Here is a 24869-nt window from a genome sequence, read left to right as displayed (position 1 = left end):
ATAGACCTGCACTGTTCAATACAGCGGTCAGTAGTCACTAGCCACATGTGACCATTCTGAATTCAGAAATGCTATAGGCATAAAATTTCAAAGATTTGGAAGGAATAAAAGAATGTACAATGCCTTATATCTCTATAAAGATCAAATGCTAAACTGATAATATTTCCACAATAATGGGTTATAATTACATTGTTAAAAGTAATCACACCCACTTCTTTTTATTTTAATTTGGCTTCCAAAAAATTTTTAATTACATATGTAGCTCAAATTGTATTTCTATTAAATAGTACTACTATAGACTGTAGGAAACTTTAAGATACTGGTAATTTTTAAAACTTCAAGGCAAAACAAAGGACAAACCACTTTTTAAAACTGTTACTTTGTGGGGGGAGTGGGGAAGAAGACATATTTTGGAAAAACTACCATACCGCACTAGAGACAAAACAGGTCTAGTCCTGGTTAATAAAGGAGGAGGCCTGCATTGTTCAGGGCTGCTAACAGCCTCCACCTCTCTTCCGTTTCTCCCCCAGAAAGAGGTATCTTCCTTGCCCTACATCTTACAGCGTCTCCACTACCTTTTCCACATAAAGTCAATTTACTAGATGCCGGTAAAAAGGTCACACAATGAGTTTTTTCCAAAGAGAAAGGGGTTTGACTTTGTTCACCTAAGTTTGCCCTTCTGTCCTCAAGTAAGTACTCACATAAAATGTTAGCTAACAGTTTAGATTAATAATAACAGAAGAACTGGAGTGTTGCAGGGAATAGTACCCGCATCATATTTAGTCGAGCATGTTCCTCTAGATGCGTCCCTTTTTACTTTTGGAAATTCATTCAACTCATTTGGATACTGGGGGCTAAACCTTTGAGGGGGTTGGGGGCTGGGAGACTGAAGAAGAATCCCCAGATCCAGTCTCTCCTGGAGGGCCCTTTCCGCAACCCATTCTTTGCTACTACATTCCCCAAAGAATGACCAGGACGGTGCCAAAAAAAGAAAAAAGGAGGGGGTGGGGGCGTTATTGATACTATGTCAGAGATGGAATATAAAGAAAGTAAAACCACTCACGGTTGCCACCGGGGCATAGAATCCCCCCTCCCCCCCATGTGAGGGAGGCTGGAGTATAAGCCTGAGCTACAGTACAGCAAAGCCGTATAATAACTAAACATGCCAGAAAAACAAGGCCATGATGGGCCCCAGGAGCACACGGCCTGTGGGAGAAAGTGCGGAGACGGTTTCAAAAGGCTTCTTGGAGGAGCTGGCTTGGGAGTTGGGACTCGAAGGGCACACAGGAATTTTCTGGCAGTGAAGCATGCCAGGTATAAAAGCGCCCTCAATGAGAGAACACAGAGCCTCGTCAGGATGCATTTTGGAAGGTGCGGAAGAGGAGGCCAGCAAGCAAGTTCGGGGCTGGCCGCCAAGAATCAGAGAAGCCATGCTTTGCCTTCTGTGCAAAGGAAAGTTAGCAAAGGAGTTTATCTGTGTTTTGGAAAGCGCAGTCTGGCAGCATGTTGGAGCACGGCTCAGAGCAAGGGAAGACTGAACATGGTAAGCTGACCGGGGCAGTCTAGACAACCTTTGGAGATGAGCCGTCTGGAGGGCAGTCACTACTACTATCTCCATCTGATAGAAACGCAATCTTGATTTAGAAATGTCAAGTAGGTTTAAACAACACAGGACCCAGGTCTCATGACTGAGTTCAGGGCTCTTTGCACCAGTCACTTCTGCTTCTCCCTTGGTAGGGACAATTCTCCACAGCAAGGAGACCCCAAAACAGAACTGGGGCCCGGCTCCTCCCAGGGAACCTGGCAAAACCCTCAGAGATCCAATGGTAAGTGGCACATACTCGTCTGGAAAGTGAGCACTAAAAACTTCTAAAGCCTCAAAATGTTACTCTAAGAGACACTTGGGACTAGCTATATCACATTACAGAGATATTTCAGAACTGTAATTTCCAAGCTTTCTTGGTTCTAAAATTATACTCACAGTAATATGTCATCTGTAGGCCTGTCAGGCCTTTGTGAATCTCCTGCATAGTTCTGCGTGCTAACAACTCCAAATTCCACGGCCACTCTTCTTTCTTTCCATTTCACTCGTCTCACTCATTACGTTGGGTAGCAATCCAATATCCCCTGTTCTGCAGCTCCTATAACTCACAGTCCAACCGGTTTTGAATAAACTAAACGTAGAACTGGAAACTAAAACTCCAGGTCTTGGCCTGACTCTGTCACAGGTTATTCTGAGATCAAAGCTAATAACCTGGAACCCTGGAGTTTTAGCCCCAGAAGACAACTATGAGATTATCTGCTACATGTTTCTCATTCTACAGAGGAGAAAACTATGAAAGCCAGGTCTGGGGCAGGGGATGGGGAGGGAAGCGTGATGATCAGCAGGGAAAAATATGTCTCTGGCCTCCACAGTGCCTTCTGTTAGGCCACCCATGCCACCTGCTACCTGTGACTAAGTCCAGCTGCCTTGTATTTAGCCATTACCTGTCAGCACACAGGGCAAAGAGCAGCCTCCTCTAAACACTACAGGGACCATAGTGCCCATCGTACTGGTCAGGGAATAAGCATTTCAGGGTTACACGGAATCATGCTGTAAATTAATAAAAACCAAATCTCGGGAAGGAAATAAGATGTCCCCAGACTCTTAGGTATTCGACTAATTGAAATTTCTATATAACTTTCTGGGAAGGTGATAAAATGTGGCACCCAAAATAAGAGGGACTCCCAATACCAATTAATCCTATTTTGTTCATGTTTCCAGCTCCTTTGGGCACAGCCGTCCTTCTCTTCGTCTGCACCACTCAACCATTGTTGTTCTGTCACTTGTAAGTTCTTATTTCTCTAAAGATTTTTAAATTTTTTAAGGGCAAGGAGTTTTTGAACCTTTGTTTTTCATCTTTATACCAATGCTAAGCTTAAGTAAATAAGCTTAAGTAACAGTTTTGTTAATGAATTGTATGTCAGTGTCCAGGTGTGAATTTTGAAAAACCTGACTGAAAGCCAAAAACCCTGGCTCTGCCGCTTAGTAAAGACGTAGACGTAACTTTCACCAAGTTACCCAACCTCTCTGTGCTTGGTGTCCTCATTTGTAAAAAAAAAAAAAAAAAAAGCAAAAAACCCCACAATAATAGTACTTGCCTCCTAGAATTGTGAGAATTGAAATAATCTGTTTAACAGGCTTAAAACCATGCCTGGCACAGAGCAGAGCACTATATAAATATCTTTGTTATTACTACAAAAAACAGAAGAAAGCAATTGGTACTACCTTGTCATAAAAAAACCAGTGATTGGCCATTCTGCCTCCATATTGATGAACAACATAAGAAGCAGGGTGGTTTTGCGTGTTCTAGATAAGCAAGAATCTCAGAAAGTAAGAGTGGCTGTGCTGTAATGGATAGTGACACGGTTGTAAAAGCCCCTTCTCTGTGACAGTTTTCCATGCCTGCAAGGTTAGTCAATCCACCCCGGCCCTTTCTAAGCACGCACGCTCCAAAGATTCCTTCCCCTACGGCACCGCAAAACATGTGGCATCTTCGGGGCCTCATTCATGCTAACTGTTCACCTGAACGGTCAGGGGCCCCTATGCCTTCTGTAAAACGGGGCTAGGCCTGCTTTGGACGCTAAAAATTCGAGGACATGTCCTTCCTGGAGCTGATGATGATTTAAGTGCTGTCCGCCTAAGTGGAAAAGGATGGGTGAGATTAGCACTCACTGTGCCTAATAAATACCAGGTGAAAGCCCCTCATTAGCCAGACCTTGCCTCTTGGCAAAAGGAAAGCTGCTGGTAAGTGTAAGTCTGGCACATCTTAGGGCTTGTAAATGTGGGCTGAATGAAAAAATGAATAAACAAATCAAGGGGAAAACCAACAAGCGTAGTGAAGGCTTATGGCTCTGAATAAGTGAACGTTCCTGATTTCGTCATCCGGGAATACCTCACTACACAAAGCGTACAGGAACTTCTTTCCTTCAGCACTCGGTATTTTAAAAACAAAAAAACTACTTACAAAGTTTCACCAATGTAATTAATATCATTAATCATTTCTAAAGATGCCTGTAAGGTCGAAGGACTTTATAAGCATAATTGGATTAACTCAGTTACAGCCATCTGAAGTTTTATAGGATCTGTACAACAACATAATCATGGCCCATAACCTTCAACTTCAGCGTCTGTCTTTTTTTTTTTTATTTTTTTTTTTAATGTTTGTTTATTTCTGAGACAGAGAGCCTGAGCGGAGGAGGGGCAGAGAGAGAGGACGACACAATCCGAAGCAGGCTCCAGGTGCTGAGCTGTCAGCACAGAGCCCGACGCGAGGCTCGAACTCACAAACCGTGAGATCATGCCCTGAGCCGAAGTTGGTAGTTCAACCGACTGGGCCACCCAGGCGCCCCCGCCCCGGGGTCTGTGTCTTAATTCACTCCTTTGGCTATTTCTAGAGTAAACAGAACTTCAGGGAGAGAGAAGGTTTTCCCAGGCAATACACCTACTCATCCAGCCAGAAGCTGGGCCTCCTGCCCTCAGGGTTTCTCAAGCAGTCAGCTAATCATGTGTTTATTCAGGTATCAGAAGTGAGAACTCAGGCTGGGTTTTGAATACCTGAAGAGCCCAGAAAAAATAACACAGAGAAAAGCTGTCTCTAAGAAGATATGTTTCAGAAAATACTTCATGAGTATGGCTAACACATGAAAATTCAGCTCTTCTTCATCTTCACATCTTTCAACCTCCCCAAGTCCCCAAATAAGACCTGTGTTGCAGTCCTCCGATGCCTCTTGAAAGTAACCCAGCAAAAGGGCACCACAAACGACATACCCCGGCCACTTCTGACTCTGATGCCACATCCTGTTCCTCTAAATTACTGAGCAGTAACAATGAGAATAAATTAGTTCCAGGAATTTAGGGTTGGGAGGGGGTGGGTGGGCAAAAATACGTATTCAAATGGAAGCAGGGTAACTAACCTGCCGACGTCAAGAACATCCTGATTGCTCCCCTGTTAGCCATTCACACAGCCCACGAAGTCATTTTCCAATGAGGTTGGCAGTGAGCCTGCTCAGGCGTGGAGAAGTTTCACCAGGCGCTGCCTCCCCCGCTTACTGTCCCAATGAGGGGACGAGGCCCGCTTATGAAGGTGTCTGGAAGTTGAACCTTGCAGCCTCGGAAACTTCATAACGTCCAATGCTTCTCTAAGAAGCACCAGCTTTACCTAGCACCGAACAAGCAGCGACACTGCTAAGGGAGCCCTTAACTGCTGCCCTGGCAGAGGAGAAACAAACATTATTGCCAAAGAAAAGCAGCAAGAGGACACTTCTGATAGAAGTTTTACAGAACAAATACTGTAAGACATATTTATAGTCAGCCCGCAAAGTCATTTTTCAATGACTGTACCTTGTACTAATTGCAAAGAATTGGAAACAACCATCAAATTATGATACTGCTATAGAACTGAGTACCATATAGCCATTAATAATGACATAAATCTATAGATGGTGACAAATGTGTTTTTGATCTGTTCTGGGAGAATATTAATGCAGAAATCTATAGTATAGTACATTTTCCAAACACACATACCACAATGTTATATTTTTATACACACAGGAGAAAGTCTGAAAGTATATACACCAGGAGCACCTGGATGGCTCAGTCAGTGGAGCATGTGATACTTGATCTCAGGGTCGTGAGTTCAAGCCCCACGTTGGTTGTAAAGATTACTAAAAAAATAGACAAAACGAAAAAGAAAGTGTATAACCAAATAATTAATTTGGGGCACTTTTGGAGTAAAGGTAAGGGCACTTTATTTTTCCCTATTTCTACACTATATTTCTTATTACATGCATTAATTGATTTTGTGCCTTCTAAATTAGGTAACATTTTCCCCAAGGACTGATTGTGTACATAACTAAAATCGGCAAAACTTGATTTCAAAATGCTATGCCTGGGATAAAGTAAGTTACTTACATTTAAATGTTACAAATGTATTCTCACCAAGTACGTGGGCTACTAACATAATAATGCAGAACAACAGCGCTGCAACAAATAGATCTCATGACTGTGCTGGCATACTTTTTAAAAAACATCTTGAAAAAAGGCTGTATTCCAAGCAGTTTATTGAATTTTCATTTGCAGTGAGCAGCGATAATCACAAGTAAGAAGATCTGCCCTGGGCAAAGGCTTAAATATCCTTGCCTCTCTTATCCGATGTTAGCTCTTTTTATCTTGCTCACGCAGTGGAAGAAGAGAAAAAAACCACTATCAGATAAGAAACAGTTCCTTGTTGTATCACTGTTGCCTTCACCTTTCCCTCACATCTCTCTGCAAGTGCACAGAGCCCAAGCTCCCAGTGCTGCCAGCAGCTTCTGGGCCCACCAGGAGCAGCCTGCACACCCTTCACAGTGGAAAAAGAACTCCCAGTGTAACTGCCTGGGGTGAGATTGACATAAACAAGTAACTGGCCTAGAAAGAGAAGGAAGTTTTTTATTAAGTAATCCCTACGCCCACCGTAGGGTTCCCACTCAGGACGCCAAGATCAAGAGCCACATGCTCAGGACGCCAGGTGGCTCAGTCGGTTAAGCATCCAACTTCGGCTCAGGTCATGATCTCTCAGTTAAAGAGTCCAAGCCCCATGTCAGGCTCTGGGCCGACAGCTTGGAGCCTGGAGCCTGCTTCAGATTCTGTGTCTCCCTCTCTCTCTGCCCCTCAGTCCCCTTCTAAAAATAAATAAACATTAAAAAACAAAAAAAAAAACAAAAAAAAAACGAGCCACATACTCTTTCCACTGAGCCAGCCAGGTGATCCGAGAAGGAAATATTTTAAAAATCACTTGTCTGATTAAAAAAAAAAAAAAATCACACAGCATCTTTCTATAGTGTATTTAAGCCTCTGGATAAATATTTCTACACATCTGGAGAAACACTGACAAAAGACTTTTAAGAATATTCACAAGGGAACCCAAACCACACCACTTCCTCCAAGAAATCATAAGCTACATCAGCTAGGAGCTTTAACCAGTTAAATATATCCAGCATGGAAGGGGCTCGAGCTGCTCAATAGATAAATGAACTATTGTGCTGGCAGAAAGAAATCCAAGGTAATGAGTAACATCTCTAAACAATATACCAGGGGGAAGAAAACTAAATCCCTCGGATGAAAATCTACAGTGAAAAAGCTCATCATATCTACTGACTTTCTCAGTTCATAGTTAGCAGCATAATTTTCAAAGCCAAACAGTATAAGGCAGCCTCACAGGTCACCGAGGAAAACAATTTAATTCAAATCCAACCCATTACAGGGAAGGTTAAGTTCAGATTACTAAAGACACTAATTGAAAATTAAGTTAATTAACTATAGCAATCAAACCTCTGTTAAAAAAAAAATCACTATATAAAATCACTAAGTACTTGTTTAACAATCCCTTTAACAGGTCATTTGAAAGGCTCAATTGTCCCCTCTGCAGTGCATGCTGGTGGTTTTTTGCAGTTTGCTTAAAAAATTATGTGCTTTTATTGTACTAAAGAAATTCCGAGAGGGAAGCACAGCCTACTCATTGATGATAACAACACAACCATTTTTCACATTCCTGCCTTACACAGTCTACCCAGAGCGCTTTGAATTTATCCCAACTACCCGGAGTTTAGCTAATGATAAGAACGAACAGAAACTTTTCCAGCAATTGGTTCAAAGTTTAGGTTATTTCTTACTTTGTTCAAGGCTACCCTATTAAAATGCGTGACTGAGAACGCATGTGACTTCATTATGTTCCTTAAACCACCACTCCCATGTCATCTTAATTTTCACAACCATATAAATACATAATGTAAACACGTTTTCATCTTGCAAAGGACTTCTTTGCCAACCCTGTGGAAAGCATTTGCAATGCGCCTCCCTGGGTTTATGTTTGGCCACGCTGCTGCTAGGTGGGACATAATTTTGAACAATACAAAGTTGTTCTATACAAAGCAGCCTCCTGGAAACCACACTCGCCCAGAAAATGTCAACATTATCTTTCCTCCCAAAGAAAAATCAAAGTGCAACCAAAGTGAATCTGCAGAAGGAAGGAGAGAGTTCTCGAGAGACAGGCAGAACAGAGCAAGTTTTAAAACCAGAGTGCCAGAAGGCAGTGGGTGCGCACCCACGGGAAAAGCACCCGGTGGAGAAGACAACAGACGACCCCTCTCACCAGCACTGGCCCTGGGCTCTCCGCTTCCACTTCGCCAGGAGCCGCATCCTTGCGCTGCAGGGGGGATTCAATCACTAGCTCCTTTTTGACGCTTCGAGTGCTTGTCCTGCATTTATCAGCCTGCATTCTCGGCTGGAAACGCAAATCAGACAGTCTGCAACCGGGACAGCTGCGAGTCCCTGGCAGTACGAGGCACACGCATGCCACCGGCCAGAGGAAGGAAAGGAAGCTGGCTTCCCGAGCGCAGTGGTCAGCCGGCTGGCTGGGTCGGCAGGGCCCGCGGGGGTAGGAGGGCAGGCCAGCGAGGGCCGGCCCCCAGGGCTGTTACTACTGCTCAGAAAATGGGAGGTTCCCACACGCCGGCCGCAGGAAAACAAACCCGAACTGTACAACACACAGTGTGCTGCCTCTCTGATAAAGACCGGCCTCATTGTGTCGGATCCGCGCGGCGTGGGCCACATGGAGCCGAATCAAAACAGTGCAGTGTTTAAAAGAAAATAAGTCACAGTTAGACTCTTTCATGATTACTTCAAATCTGAAGCTCCTGGAGTTGAAGACACAGCTAGGTTGTCTGGGCGTTCTAAAATTCCTGTCGTTTCTGGATGGTTTCCTCCACGGTTAGGGCTAAACACCAAATGCTTGGCTGAGGACCAAAACGGGGAAGGGCAAAGAGTGAGGGGTTCCCATAACCTGCATGTGTAGGTGTGCAGGTGTAAGGAAAGAGTTTCCCCCGCAAGACAGACCTCAGCACGTGAAACTTAATTTATCTATTTTATGCCACAAAGACGAGGTCATCAAACAGTTTCATGGGATGCTACATATCATGGTAAATGCTTTTATAAAACAGAATATTACTTTAAATCAACAGGTGCATGGGTAATGAGCCCAGGATTGGAAACTGAGAGGATCACAGTAAAAATATAAGGCAGGGTCTCTCCCTTCAAGGAAAGTCAGAACTAGTTGGGAAGGCAAGGGGAATACACATCATATATGACAGATTAATATAATTAATACAGAGTTACACAAAAGCACAGGAGAGTAGCTGGGTCACCATCCCATGCTTCAATGGTGATAGCACCCAAAATGTGTTTTCCCAAAGCCTGCTATTTCTTCACATTATTAGTGGAATAATTTTTTAATCATTTAAAAATCTAAAGGAAAAACTAAAACAGAAGTCTTAAGGAATTTATTTAAAAATTACATGGAAAATGAGCGTTAAAATGGGATTGATACTAATCTGCACATCTTGGGATCCTGCAAAACTTCTCCCAGTTACTCTGCTTATTTCCTTGAAATCAGAGGATTTAGTAACAGTAGATAATAGAAGTAGTAGTAATAATAAGTAAACAATGGAACTAAGTGTTATTTAGCAAAAATAGGTGCCATAAGGTATACTACCCAAGGAAATGCATAAACTATCATAAAAGATACAGGTACAAGGCTCCCGCTTTCCAGGCAAAGTATTTGAGGCAGGAAGGGCTCAGAGGGGCATCACCAGAGCCAAGACGGTGCTCTATGCCCCTGTGTCCTCTTTTTTTCCCACCATGGCCTGCCAAGCCACGCCAGTCTATATCACTCAAACACCAGGAATCCTGAGTGTGAACATTAATTGTGTAATCAGTCACAAGGGTTCAACTAGTCCATTAAAAAATTAAGTTTCTACAATTATTTTTTTTTATATTTTATTTTAGAGAGAGAGCATGGGTAGGGGAGAGGGGCAGAGGGAGGGAGGGAGAAGAAGAAAGAGAGAGAGAGAGAAAGAGAGAGAGAGAGACAGAGAATCCCAAACAGGCTTCATGCTCAGTGCAGAGCCCAACTTGGGGCACAATCTCACGACCCTGGTATTGTGACCCGAACCAAAATCAAGAGTTGAACGCTCAACTGACTGAGCCACCCAGGCTCCCCTACAATAATTTTTTTAACTACTCCATTTCTCAACCTTGGCTAATCTTTCAGGGTAAATATACACCCACTTGCCAAATCTAGGTTCCAAAATAACATGATATATGAATTTTAAAACTCTATCTTCATAAAGTTACAAGAGGACAAAAAAAAAAAACACCCAAAACACAGAGCTTCAGTTACATAAATACAGAATTAAAGTAGCAGTTAAATAAAAACTTATAAATGTCCTATAAATCAGAAGAGGCAAGAAAGTCTGAAGCCACTGAGTCTCAGTTAAGTACAGCATAACCAACAACTTGAGCAACTTTTTTAATTGGCTTGAGAAGTTGTAAATAGCCCTATTCTTCCTCAATTCCCCATCTTCCTTAATTCACTGGCAGATCAGGACTTTGAGAGAAATGCTACCCTGTGTATTTAGTTAAAATACTCTGACATTCTGGGTGTCTGGGTGGCTCAGTGGGTTGAATGTCCGACTCAACTCAAGTCATGATCTCACAGATCATGAGTTCCAGCCCCGCATCGGGCCCTGTGCTGACAGCACAGGGCCTGGAGCCTGCTTTGGATCCTCTGTCCCTGCCCCACCCCCACTCATGTGAGCACACGTGTTCTGTCTTCTCCCTCCCTCTCTCAAAAATGAATAAACATTAAAAAAAAATACTCTGACATTCTGTAAGTAATGAACAGGAACTTAAAAGGTTATTTGTTGTATGAACACTACAAGTGTCCAGCATGGATAATTTAAGTAATCTTTGTAACAACCAAGCAGGTAACATGATTATCCCTATTTTACAGATGCAGAAACTGATGTACAGAGGGGTTCCACATGTGCAGAAGGTGCTACAGTGAACGGGGGCAATATGGACCCAGTGTACACACTCTTAACCAAGATACTATGAACCAATTGTCTATTCCAATTATGCCAACTGTTAAAAAGCAAAATATGGAAAAGCTACTGATCAGCAATTAAAGATAAAGGCAGCATCTGGGTTTAGTCCCATCAAGGCTATGTAGTGAAGAGGTAAAAAGGTAAAAATGGCATGGCACAGTGCCAGGTACATAGTAGGTATTCATTTAATGGTAATTACTGTTATTGTTGTTATTCCCAGCTGAAGTAATTAGCCTTCATCTTAAATTCAGGGCTTTGGCTATGTGATCTAAAATGACAGCTTCACCAACCATATTGTGACAATACATTACAAAGTGCTTCAATTTAAAATCAATTGCTCTTGGGATGCCTGGGTGGCTCAGTCGGTTAAGTGTCCGACTTCATCTCAGGTCATGCTCTCACAGTTCATGAGTTCCAGCCCCACATTAGGCTCTGTGCTGACAGCTCAGAGCCTGGAGCCTGCTTCTGATTCTGTGTCTCCTTCTGTCTCTGCCCCTCCCCGACTTGTGCTCTATCTCTGTCTCTCTCTCTCAAAAATAATAAATAAACATTAAAAAGTCTTTTAAATTTTTTTAATTTAACTAATTAAGGTAAATAATTAATTAAATTAAATTTTAATTAAAATTTGTTAATTAAAACATTTTTTGAATCAACTGCTCTTGGGGTGCCTAGGCTGCTCAGTCAGTTGAGCATCTGGCTTCCGCTCAGGTCATGATCTCGCAGTTCACGAGTTCAACCCCATATTGGGCTTGTTGCTGTCAGCGCAGAGCCCACTTTGGATCCTCTGTCCACCGCACCCCCCCCCCCCCACTGGCACTCTCTCTTTCAAAAATAAATAAACATTTTTTTAAAAATTAATAAAATCAACTGTTCTTTACTCTTTGCTGCTTGATTATGACAGCTGCCTTCTAACAGTCATCTTGAACCCCACGTACTCATCCCATGAGCCAGGAATCTCCTTCTTACAGTTTTCCTGTATTTTTCAAAATTTTAGCAATAAATTGATATTTCTTTTGTAATCAAGGAAAAAACTTTAAATTGGCTCTGAGCTTCCAGGTAGCCAGGACATTACGGCAAACACCATCAGTTCCCTAATTCATATCACCAAAAGGAGAAAATGTACCAAGCTGTAATGCAAGAAAAAAAAATTTTTTTAAGCTTCTCATGCAGAGATTTGCATAAAAAGGGACTGATTAATATACTAGGTTCTCAACATGTGTATAGGAAATGCAACCGCAAAGTTCACAATGCTTTCTCACCATGATCTTAGAGCATTATACTTAAATCCTGGGTAAAGGAAAGCAATTCTAAGAGCAAGATGGTCTTGTAATCTATCACCTTCAAATGGTCCAATTTATGAGAAGGAAATTCTCAGGACTTAGAGGAATGGAGTTACTATTGCCAGCTTTCCTGCTACATAACTTCTCAGGCTATGTCAAGTGCCCTGGTTCTGTTCTGCTCATTTGGGACAACCAAATGCTTTAGAAGTCTGCCAGTCTAGGAGAGTTACATGGTATAGTATTTAAGTCCATAACCTAAACCTCCAAGTACGATGTGGTTTCTCTAAAGGGTTCGTGAGATCGATATCTAAGGACATGAGAGTGACATCTGGTCAGAGCAGTCACAAGAGGAAATGCCATCTTAGAAGGATGGGAAGTAGGTGGCCAAGTTGTTCTTTGCAACATTTCAAAGAACAAGGTATATGCTGGACCTCTGGATTCAAGTCCACCAACATTTACTGAGCTCCTACTATCCAGCAGCCTCTAGTTCTTTCATATGTTACCTGGTTTAACCCTTACAAGAAAAAACAAAAACAAAAACACAAAAAAACCCATCTACTAACATTATCAAAGGTATAGAGTTTTACTGTTTAAACAGAACAGAGTAAACCCTGTGGGAAAGTAGGAACACTTCAGAAGAAGGATGGAATGAAAGCTTCTGTATAATGAGTTTCAGTTCTCAGATTTTAATATTTATTCAAATACAGATTGGGTACACAAAACCATGAAAACTTTAGAGAAGATTTATAGAAATTTCCAAGGGCAATTTTTTACCACAAAGAAGGCTAACTTTAGATTCTACAGCTCCCAACTTCCCCCTCCCACTGTAAGATCAAGCTCCGTCATATTTTGAAAAACAAAGAGTTTACAACCCTCTCACCCAGGATTCCTACACATGCCTTAAGACCAGTTTAAATGCCACCTTGTTCCTGCTAGCCAGGATTGATTAGCTCCTCTTCTAGCAACCCTGTGGGCATTGCTTTTATTTACCTCTATTTTGGAGCTTTTCACAGTCCACCTTTTATTAAGTTTGTATGTGTCACACTCTTCAGTGAGACTATAAATTCATGAGGGCAGGAACTAGATCTTAACCACCTTTGCATCTCCAGCATCTTAAGTACTGCAGGCACTCAAAACGCATTTGCTGAATTCATGCTTACGTTAGTTTTGTGTCACTGGTTATCTTTAGCTCTAAAGTAAAATTTAGTAGTTGTAGAAATATGCAAACATTTTCATTTGTTAATGGCCCAAATTAAGGCAAAAGCATTTAACTGTTAATAAACTGAAACCCAACAGACCATTTACTAATTAAAATGTTCCTTTCTCCCAGCTAAGAAAATATTACCCTGCAAAACTTGCTAGACACTTTTCAGACAAAGGTATACTTGGAAACAGTATAATTGAACCTTTAAGAATGCAAATAAGGGGCGCCTGGGTGGCTCAGTCGGTTGAGCGGCCGACTTCAGCTCAGGTCACGATCTCACAGTCCGTGAGTTCAAGCCCCGCGTCGGGCTCTGTGCTGACAGCTCGGAGCCTGGAGCCTGTTTCGGATTCTGTGTCTCCCTCTCTCTGACCCTCCCCTGTTCATGCTCTGTCTCTCTCTGTCTCAAAAATAAATAAACGTTAATAAAAAAATTTTTTTTAAATAAAATAAAATTAAAAAAAGAATGCAAATAAATTTTTTTAGCAATGAATTGTATAAAATTTAAAACTGCATTTTGCTGTAGCTAATAATCACATAAGGAGTAACCCATACGAGGAATAAATATCAATTACCTCAAGAAAATTTCCCACTCTTCTATTAGGGGCTCTTAGCATATCAGAAGGATATGTAAAATATAATAATTAACTTTAAAGGCTAATATACACACACACACACACACACACACACACACACACATATATATATACACCTTTAAGGTATGTATAAAGTATATTTAAATAAAATATATACATATAAAGACATAAACATAATTTGGGGTAGATTTACATATATATTAAACATATGTCTAAATATTAAACAACTATATATGCATATGTACATATATATACATATAGACTACACACACACACACACACACACACACACACACACACACACGTAGTCTCTACTCCAAAGTAATCATCTGTTTTCTCTTGTTCTGGGACAGTGAAACAGCAAGCACAAATTAAGAAAAATTGCAAAAAGAAGCAAATGATAGATTTTCCAGTGTATTGTCCCTGGTCAGATCGCGGGCCAAAGAAAAGAAAGGGTGTCAGGGAAATGATCTGCCCTTCTGAGAGAAACAAAAATATAGGATACAGAAGGCACAAGGAGCAGCAAAACAACAGGGAGTGGAAGTCACAGATGTAGGACACAAAGTGATAGTTACGGTGGAAGAGGGATATAGTGATGAAAAGGGCAACAGATGTGGGAGCAGGTAGAGATGGGAGAGGAACAGGTTTTCTGCATCAGACCCTTGGGGCCTCTTTGAAAAGTTAAAATAAAAACAAAATCTGATAGGGGCACTGGGTGGCTCAGTCAGTTAAGCATCGGACTCTTGATTTCAGCTCAGGTCATAATCTCACAGTTTGTGGGATTGAGCCCCATGCAGGGCTCTGTGCTGGCAGTACTGGGATTCTCTCTCTCCCTCTCTCTCTCTCTCTCTCTCTCTGCCCCCTCCCATGCACTCGTGTGCTCTCTCTCTCAAAATAAATAAATAAACTTTTAAAAATCTGATATAAATTCTGATGCTCACCTCAACTTTTTTTTTGTCATCAGAGATCTAATCAAATGATCACAGAAATAGAATCTGCATCATCATCTAGTCTAGTGGTTCTTAGCCTGGAACTCAAGGCTGAACTTGGGGGGGTCCATGAACCCTCAAAAATTACATTCAAAATTTTGTGTGTTTGTGATTTTTCTGAGGAGAGGCCATTAGAGTTTATCTAACATTCAGAGGAGGGGCCAAGGGAAGATCATCCACTCACAGAATAAGGAAACTGAGGTCCAGAGAAATGAGCTAGAGAGCCAACCAAAGTTTGGGGATACAAAGCTCTTCACCTTAGCAGGTTCAAATTCTATTTAAGTAGAGACAACAACAGCAATTTAAACACCAGGCACCAGTTAACTAAACAAGCCATCCAATGGCAATCACCACTGTCAACACCTACAGTCTGCTCATTCGTTGAGTGATGGCCAGTCAGCAAGTGGGTCATTACATGAAATGTCATGCCAGATGCACAACCCAAGGCCAATGAAGTATACCTCCAAAACAGGGCAAATCAGCAATCCAAACTATTTTCTGAGAACTTTTAATGACTTTGAGAAAATGCCCACAGTAATACACACATACAAGACTCAAAATAAATATGTGACTGCTGATTAACTCTGGTATGTGAGACTATCAGTAATTTTTTTTTCTCTAAACCCTTTCCAAATTTTCATCAAAAGCACTTATTACCTCTATATTCAGAAAAAATAATGAATATGCTGAATTGCAAGATAATGGTATAGAAAAAGCTCACATTGAGGTTTTAGCCCCCACTATACCACTCAACAGCTGTGTGATATTAGAAAAGTCACTTCAGGGGCGCCTGGGTGGCTCAGTCAGTTGAGCAACCGACTCTTGATTTCAGTTGAGGTCATAATCTCACGGTTTGTGATATCCAGCCCCACGTCAGGCTCTGCGCTGATAGCATGGAGCCTGCTTGGGATTCTCTCTCTCTCTCTCTCTCTCTCTCTCTCTCTCTCTCTCTCTCTCTCTCTCTCCCCCTCAAAATAAATAAATAAACTTAAAAAAGAGAAAAAAAGTCACTTCACCTGTCTGGGTCCCACAAACTTCACCTATAAAACGAAGGACTTACACTAAAAAATCTTACAGCTCTACAGGTCTATACTAACCATTAAAACTTCCTTTATTGATTAGCTTCAGGGAAAATAAACCACTGCAATGAATGATAAACATTTCAATATCCCATTTCCCCACTACACACAAAAGAAAAACACAAAGACTAAATAGTAAATGTTTCTAAATGCAGAGGACCGTCCTCCAGAGGAGCAGGGACAGAGCTGAGGGGCTGGCAGATGACAAGGACCACAGGATGTTCTATCGGTCAGGAAGGATGTCACGGGGAGGCCGGCTGCCCTCTCCACACAGCTCTGGGATAAGCCCACAGTAATGGGACAGCAGAGCACAGGCTCTGAAGAAGGCTCTGTTTTCAGATGAGGCAATTAAGATGGAGAGTCCTTCATTTCTAGAGACTGCTCTCCAGTACTGGGGGTGCGAATTTAGGACAGCAACTTCACTCCCTGGGGGCCCCAGGTCCCTCACCTGGAAAAGAGGGATCAATGTCCACCATTAAAATTCTAACCAGATTGAGTACATTCCCAAGACCCAAGCGGGTAATGGATGTGTCCCACTGTGTGCAGGAGTACTGCATGCAGCCACAAATATTCAAGAAGCTTCCCAGTAAAGACAGCCTCACCTCCGCCCATGACATCCCCTTTCCCCTGCTTCCATTTTTCCACAGCCTCTATCACTATCTGGCATTCTGTATTCTATTTTCCTTATTTGTTCCATGTCTGTCTAATCCCAATTGAAAAAAAAAATCAAAGGCAAAGAAGCTCTGTGAGGGCAGAGATTTTTGTCTATTTTGTTCACTGCTCTATTCCCAGGTCCTAAAACAGAGTAGATGCTCAAAAGATATTTCTTGAATGGATTTAGAAGAGTCAGGATCCCCGCAGTCTGGAAATGGAACTTTTACACTCTGCACACCAATAGTTTTTCTGTAAATTGTCAGTTTATTTTAATCACAATAATGATACCTCAGCCAGCAGTGTCAAAGATTTGGTTTAGAGGTGGAAATTTACAAAGCAAAGGAAAACATAATGTTCCTGGGATTTTTCTCAAGAAACGAAACTCCTGGCCTGAGTTACAGAGGCCTGGCCAGCCACACAGCGTCACCCCTGACGGAGGTGTCCCAGCACATTTTATCTACCCTTGTCAGCTTTAAGCACTGCAGAAAGGGTGGCGTGTATGTGGTGTGTACACAGCAGACGATCCATAAATGTTTGCTCATAGAATAAATGAAGAAATTGCCTCATCTTGGTTTGATTCATCACAGACCCAAGCCTCATGGAAGTTCAAATGAAGAATTTTCTAATTTTCCTCTCTACGTGCCAAAGGTTGAGGTTAAGGGCCAGATAATGTATGCTTCGTGAGAAAAACAACCAAAAGCTTTTTTTTTTTTAAGCACTAAAGTTTTTCCTTCTAAATAAAATGCTTTATTCGGTTATAAATGGAAGACAAAAGTCCATTCTTTCACTTCTCCCCATATCCACCCCCCAGAGCAACCTAATGAAAACCGCAAATGACCACCCTCCAAGTTTATTGGTTCTGTAAAATCTTTGTGTAGGTTAACTCCACTTAAAGAGAGTTCCATCAGTGCTACTAAGGCTCAAAACTGGTGGACCAGGGCTCCTGGGTGGCTTGGTTGGTTAAGCACCCAACTCTTGATTTCAGCTCAGATCATGAGCTCATGGTTCGTGCGATCAAGCCCCATGTTGGGCTCTGCCTGACCTCGAGGAACCTTCTTGGGATTCTCACTCCCTCTCTCTGCCCCTCCCCCACGCACACAAGCACACCCACGCTCTCTCAAAATAAATAAGCAAATGTTAAAAAAAACAAAACAAAACTGATCGACCACCTTGATTTATAGATGATGGGGATGGGGCTAGCTGGCAGAGGGCACAGGGCTCTGATTACTCCCTGGTGTCATAGTTCATGGCCATCAGCCACCTATCCTGGGGGCAGGAGAGAGGACAGGCCTCCAGGCAAAAGCAGGACACCTACTTCTGCAAAAAGGAAAACACCCCCCAGCTGCAAGGGGAAAGTCCACCAGGAGGAAATTTGGCAAAGTGAGTTATGGAGTACCCCCTAGTGCTTCTGGCCTGATTTAACTTGCGTTTAAAAGACAGTGACCATTTACAATAATACCGGTTCCCTAACAATAATTGGGAAATCCCTACCTTTAAAAAGCAGATTACATGCCCTGCATAAGATAAACTCATCAGCAGCAAAGATGATGTATCCCTTCTCATCCTGCTGCCTAAAGGATGGTTTTCCACTTCTTCCAAGCTCATTGTGATTGACTTCCTATGTGAAATCAAGAGACTGCCAAGGAATAGAAAACAAAGCCAGTTTTAGGGGACTCAAACGTTATTCCTGGACAACACATCCTGACACGTCAAACTTTCCCCCATGCGTGCTTGCAAAAATATGGAACTAATTTGAATGAATTTCTTCATAGATAAGCTACAAATAAAGGGACCAGGGCAGGAGATACAAACACAGTGCATGGGAAGGGTCACATGCCAAGGAAGACACCAAGGTTTGCCTCCTCTGCACCTGCCAAATCAAAACACACACACTTAGAAACTGATGGTGGCGGTAGTGGCGACAGGGATGGTGACAGGAATGGTGACAGAGCTGTAGCCACCTTTGCTCCTTTACTAAAGTTGTTTGAATAGTCCTGTTACTTCTGCTACGTTTCGGTGGTTTTATTTTATTTCAGCTGCCCCCTCTCACACAAGGGGAAAAACTCAAACAAGGGGAAGAATATGGTTAAAAGAAAGAAAGTGATGTTTAATCAGGTTCTGAATACTGGAACACTAGTGGCTGTGAATATTCTTCCACTGGCCCTTTCATAAAAAGAGCCCAGGTCTTGAAGTCCCTCTGTTGATTCAAAAATAGGTTAAACACAAAACAAACAAGGCTTCCATGTCACACAGAGCACTTAGGAACTCTCCAGGCACACACTTCCATTTATGCTTTGCCAAGACCAAAATCTATAAGCCAATACTTATTATTATTATTTTATAACTGTCACACAAGAATCTCAACACAAAGAGAAGAGGAAAGGGAAGATAATGAGTAACCTGGGGGATGGCAGAGGTGGGCAAGGAAACCATTACCTGAGTCCCTACTAGGTACTAGGCCCCCAACATACATTCTCATTTAATTCAGATCAATATTTTATTTTATGTTATGTTATGGTATGTTCTTTTAGAGAGAGAGTGAGTAGTGGAGAGGGGCAGCGGGGGTGGGGGGGAGAGAACCCCAAGGAGGCTCCATGCTCAGCACAGAACCAGAGGCGGGGCTCGATCCCACAACCCTGGAATCATGACCTGAGCCGAAATCAGGAGTTGGACACTCAACCAACTGACTGGTTCAATTTAACCCTTATAATAGTAACACTATATTAGGTGTTTTTGTTTACAGAAACTGGTGTTCCTATAAAGTTAATAACTTACCTTAAGTTTGCATAGTTACTATGCTTTGGAGCTATGTTTCAAAATCAATCTTAAATCTGGTAACTAAATAGATCAAAATTTTATTTAAGTTTTATTTCAAACATAATTTCATCTCCCTTTTGAACAGAAATCTCCTTAGGGGAGCCACTGAAGTTTAATGTTAATAGCAGTTGTGTCTGAACTATGGAAATATTGCTTTTATTTTCCTTTCTTTCTACTTATCTATATATTCAAAACTTCTCTCAAGCACGTGTTACTTTAAACACATTCAAAAACTTTTTTTAAGCCATTTATTTACTATTTGGGAAATTTTTAAAAATTCATGTCCACAAAGTAGCTAATGCATATAACATGTTCCTCCAGGGGCACAACTTGTGGGAAGGTTAGTGAGGTATCCAATTCAGGAATAGAATTTAAGAAAGCATCAAAACTCAGTAATTAATATAGTTAAAATTCAATGAAATTCTCAAAAAATCAAAAATAATACCCCCCAAAAAATGCCACGATAAATAAAACTTGAAATGAAAAAGGGTTCGGTATAAATGAACTTTATTGCCTCAGGCTCCAGCACGGCTCTGCTCAGCGAGGGCTTACTCTGGGCCCACCACTGTGATACACAGGATAGTTATTCCTCCATCAACCCTGAGACAGGTACTCTTATTTTACAGAGGAGGAAACTGAGGCACGAAAGTTAAGGAGTTAGTCCAAGGTCACAGAACTAGTTCAAGGTCACAGAGCTGGTACGTGGCAAAACCACTTTAAACAGGGTAATAAGGGGCCATTTGTACTTTCCTTGAGCATAAACGTAAAATCAAAGTCTGTTTAAAACTGCTCTCGGGGCACCTGGGTGGCTCAGTCGGTTGAGTGTCCAACTTCGGCTCAGGTCATGATCTCACAGTCTGTGGGTTCGAGCCCCGTATCAGGCTCTGTGCTGACAGCTCAGAGCCTGGAGCCTGCTTCGGATTCTGTGTCTCCCTGTCTCTCTGCCCCTCCCCCACTCACGCTTTGTCTCACTCTGTTTCTCAAAAATAAATAAATGTAAAAAAAAGAAAAAAATTTTTTTAAAAAAAACTGCTCTCCAAGCAAGCAGCTTGTCAGATAAAGATTTAAACTCAAGCTGAACACACATTCTTCTTCCTTAGATGATTAAGTGATTCAGTGGCAATTTGGGCAAAGACCCAAACCCCCACTACTAAAACCCCCACTACTAAAACCTCTTTTCTTTAATTGTTCACACAGAGGTGAAACCTCCTAATCATTCAAAGTTTGGAACAGAGGGAGGGAAAGGGAAAATGTGAGAGCAAAGACTTTCCTCTCGCTCTAATTCCCCACAGGAAAGACACTAGAAACAGGCAGTATAACCTGGAGATCTGCCTCCTGAGGCAGGGCAGTCTCTCCACGTGCTGAACTGTGATAAGCCCCAGAGACAACCCTTGCTCCCCCCCCTCCCCCCACCCCCAGCCTGTAGGGCAACAAGGCGCAGAGGCCCTTGTGGTTTCCCTGCCCTCCTCACCACTGCCTGCCCAAGGTCTTACAGACAAAGACCACTGATTGTCTGCAATGCCTCCCCATGCCTCCAGAAATGCTACCTGTTAATCTGGAATATTCCCTTACCACCTCCTGATCTTAACCTGTCAAATGCCTGCTCACCTCTGTATGATGCAGATTCCAGAAAACACCCCAAACTGCTCAATTGGAATCTTGAGCTGAGACCCGTGGGCCTGCGCAGCACCCAGGTGAGACCTCTTAGAGGCGTTCATCCATCTATGTCTGAGAATCACAGATCCTCATTTATTAAGTTAAAAGAGACAAGAACACCCACGATGTTTAAACACAGGTCCATAACAAGGAAATGTGGATGGGTTCCCGGATATGTCTCTGCGCAGGTATGACACAGATGATTGCCCTTGGCTGAAAGCAAGGGGTGGCTTAAGGATGAGGCCAAAACGCTTACTATTCTCCACAGGATGGAACACACACCCTTGGCCTTATCAAGACGCCATGGCAGGCTTTGACTCATTAGTGACTGATCATTTCTATTTACCTGGACTTTGGGGAAAAACACAAACTTGTGCGTAGATTCTTCCACCAGAATTACCCTTCACTCACCTTCCTCTCTTCTTTTCCCCTGGGCCCCTGTCAAAATGAAATGCCTTTCAATTTCGAGCCAATGAGAAAGAACCTACAGAGCAGGACAAGTTTCACACGTCTCTCAAATACTTTTAACAGTATGATCACAGACTGAAACACCTGCTTATTAGCAGGATAGTTTCCCAAAGAGAACACAGAACAAAACCAACCCTAGGGTTTTGTTGCCTGGAATCCCTTCTCAAACACCTTGTTTGCCAGCTGAGTTAAAAGCTCTCATTCGAGTTCAAATTTCTGACCCCACGGTTGCTAACTGAAAGCAATGAAGCAATCTCTTTAGAGAAAGGCAAATGCATGTGTAAGGATTTCCTTTCTCCCGCCATTAGAGGAATAAGATGCCAAAGTTACATCCTCCATATGTATCCTCCACATATGTATCCTCCACAACTCACTGCAATTAGGCCAGTAATGAAAAAAATACCCCTTACCCAATATTATAGGTTCAACACACTATTATTTTCCCCTTTTAAACAGAATCTCTTACTCAGATGTGTACATTAGATTCATGACAACTTTCATGAGCCTTCAATGCTGATTTAAGACCTGAAGGCAGTAAAATAAACAAAAAATCTCAAACAAGTTTTGTTTGGCAGCATTTTTAAATTTTTTTTTTCAACGTTTATTTATTTTGGGGACAGAGAGAGACAGAGCATGAACGGGGGAGGGGCAGAGAGAGAGGGAGACACAGAATCGGAAACAGGCTCCAGGCTCTGAGCCATCAGCCCAGAGCCCGACGCAGGGCTCGAACTCACGGAGTGCGAGATCGTGACCTGGCTGAAGTCGGACGCTTAACCGACTGCGCCACCCAGGCGCTCCTGGCAGCATTTTTAAATGGAGACTATGTTAACACTTCCCCAACATCTCATTTTGAAATAACTGCAGCATATACTACAATGTGTGTTCACTGATTTCAGGGCAAACATAGGACTTCTGGGTTTATTGCAATAGATTTAAATCAACCAAAAGGGTCAGCAGATCCAGCTCCCCAGACCTGACATACCACCTCCAAGTCTCTACTTGTCCTGGGGACACAGGCTCATCAAATTAGGACACCAAACTGTCTGATGGTCAAGTTCTTTTCGGCTCAGATTTTCTGTAATTCAGTGATACATATTACCACTGTGGCTAGCTGGGCTTCCTTCAACCTTCTACTGTGACACTAATTTTGTCACATTCTGAGCGACCCAGCATTTATTACATAAGAGAACTTCTTAGGAACATTCGTGAAAGTAGTCAATGGAACGCTCTCTGTATTTACTCATTAATCCATTTGTGAATGAGCTGATTCATGCATTAACTCCCCTGTCTGCTCAATTAATCACTCAGCAGGCATTTGCTAACCACAGGGCACTGTGCAGGGCTGAGAGGTGAGGAACACACAATCCAGTGGGGAGCAAGTAACTTCAATACCACGAGTGGCAGAAGAAACAGGCTAGGCCTGTGTTGGCCAGTATGACAGCCATTGGCCACATGGGGCTACTGAGCATTTGACATTCGACTAATCAAACTGAGATAAGCTCTACATATAAAATACACGCTGGATTTCAAAGGCTTTGTATGAGAAGAAACATAAAGTATCCTATTCGTAAGTTTTTACTGATACATGTTGGAAAAGACTTTGAATATACTGGGTTAAATAAAGCATACTATTAAAATTAATTTCATCTGTTTCTTTTTACTGTTTTTTTAGTGTAAAATTCCATATGTGACTGGCATTATATTTTTATTGAACAGTTGCTGGGCTAGATGCTCCCAATCCTGGGTTCCCTTCCTGGTCAGACAGAAAGACCATCGTTTCCAATTTCCTCAGACAGCATTAAGCTACTGCCATTTGGTTGCAGGAAGAGTTGAGGAAAGACAACCTCTCAAGAACTCTCCGGATAAGCTTCAGAGATGAGGTGCATGTGAAAGGCGCCGACACGTGTGGGTCTCAAACTCTGTTGTGTCAAAATCATTCAGAGAGCTATTACAACACAGACTGCCCGGCCCTCTTCTATGCTCTCTAGGCTGCTGGAGCTGGGAGGGAGACCTGTGTTGGCCCTCCTCCGGGACTGAGGGGCTGCCACAGCCTCGCTGTCCCACGGCTGCCTCCAATGCAGCAGGTCTGGAGGCGCTCCTGATGCTGCTCATCTGGGGACGCACCTTAAAAACCAGGGTCTTAAAGGGTAAGCAAGCTTTCGTCAAGCAGTGAAGATTACAAGAGGCATTCCAGGGAAAGGAACCACATATACAGAAAGGTTCGGAGGGTTGGAGGAACATGGTGGGTTGGAGAACAGTAAGACCTGAAGTGAAGAAGCATCACAGGGCCTGTGGGAAGGGGGGCATGGAGAAAAGTAGAGACTTCCATTCCGCGGTCAGGAGTTTGAATTCTCCCTCCTTAATAACATTGCATTTTTTGTTAATGTTTATTTTCAAGAGACAGAGACAGAGCATGAGAGGGGAAGGGGCAGAGAAAGAGACACACACAGCATCCGAAGCAGGCTCCAGGCTCTGAGCTGTCAGCACAGAGCCCGACGGGGGGCTCAAACCCACAAACAGTGAGATCATGACCTGAGCCGAAGTCAGACACTGAACCGACTGAGACCCCCCCCGGGCACCCCCCACTTCCTCAATAAAGCAGAGCTTTCCTTTCCACAGCATATGCAGTAATAAAAATAATTAACATAAATATGAGTAACTGCTAATACTTCAATTTCCTACCAAATTCCCGGGAAAATGACAGTACAGTAATTTTACCCCTGTGGGCCAAATGTGAGACTCCAAATTCCTAATTCTTGGGCCAACCACCTAGCTAGTATAATCTTGTTATGTTACCTGAGAAATGATGTCACCACTATCTAGCTGCCATGTTTGCGCCATAAGCAGAGTAACACTTGCCTTCAACCTACTTCACAGAAACGTTTGGGAGATTAGATGTGGAAATAAAAAAAAATATGCATTCCTAGGAAAAGGTATATAATTGACATGCAAAGAGCGTCTATTATTTTAACCAGGTACTACCCAACCTGGGGAGATACAAATGGCTGTCGTGGAAAGAAGCAACCAGAACTGACAAATACCATGGAGGAAGGCAGGGACTATGAAGAACAGCATAACTTCACTAGGAATCCTTTCCAGTGGTACCATTTCAAGTGCCTGTGCCCTCCTTCCCACTATTCAGGACAGACGGGGGGGGGGGGGGGGGG

General features: G+C 42.5%; 1 protein-coding gene across 23 annotated transcripts in view; it reads right to left on the bottom strand.

Moving 5' to 3' along the window:
- DOCK9 (dedicator of cytokinesis 9) overlaps positions 1 to 24869 on the bottom strand; it is a 290375-nt gene that overhangs the window by 171568 nt on the left and 93938 nt on the right. For 8 of the 23 annotated variants that reach the window (XM_040487181.1, XM_040487183.1, XM_040487186.1 and 5 more), the window contains exon 1: positions 8172 to 8431. The exons of the other annotated variants lie outside the window; for them this stretch is intronic. In XM_040487181.1, coding sequence (XP_040343115.1) covers positions 8172 to 8297 — 126 coding nt within the window. In that variant the 5' untranslated portion in view covers positions 8298 to 8431. Of the gene's footprint in view, positions 1 to 8171; positions 8432 to 24869 lie in introns of those variants that run through there. 23 annotated transcript variants of the gene reach the window in all.

The sequence above is a fragment of the Herpailurus yagouaroundi genome, unplaced genomic scaffold (assembly GCF_014898765.1).
Source record: "Herpailurus yagouaroundi ecotype Mexico unplaced genomic scaffold, PumYag 164, whole genome shotgun sequence".
NCBI classification, from domain to species: domain Eukaryota; kingdom Metazoa; phylum Chordata; class Mammalia; order Carnivora; family Felidae; genus Herpailurus; species Herpailurus yagouaroundi.
Note: the sequence above shows the minus strand (reverse complement) of the source record. Positions and strands in the feature narration are given on the sequence as shown.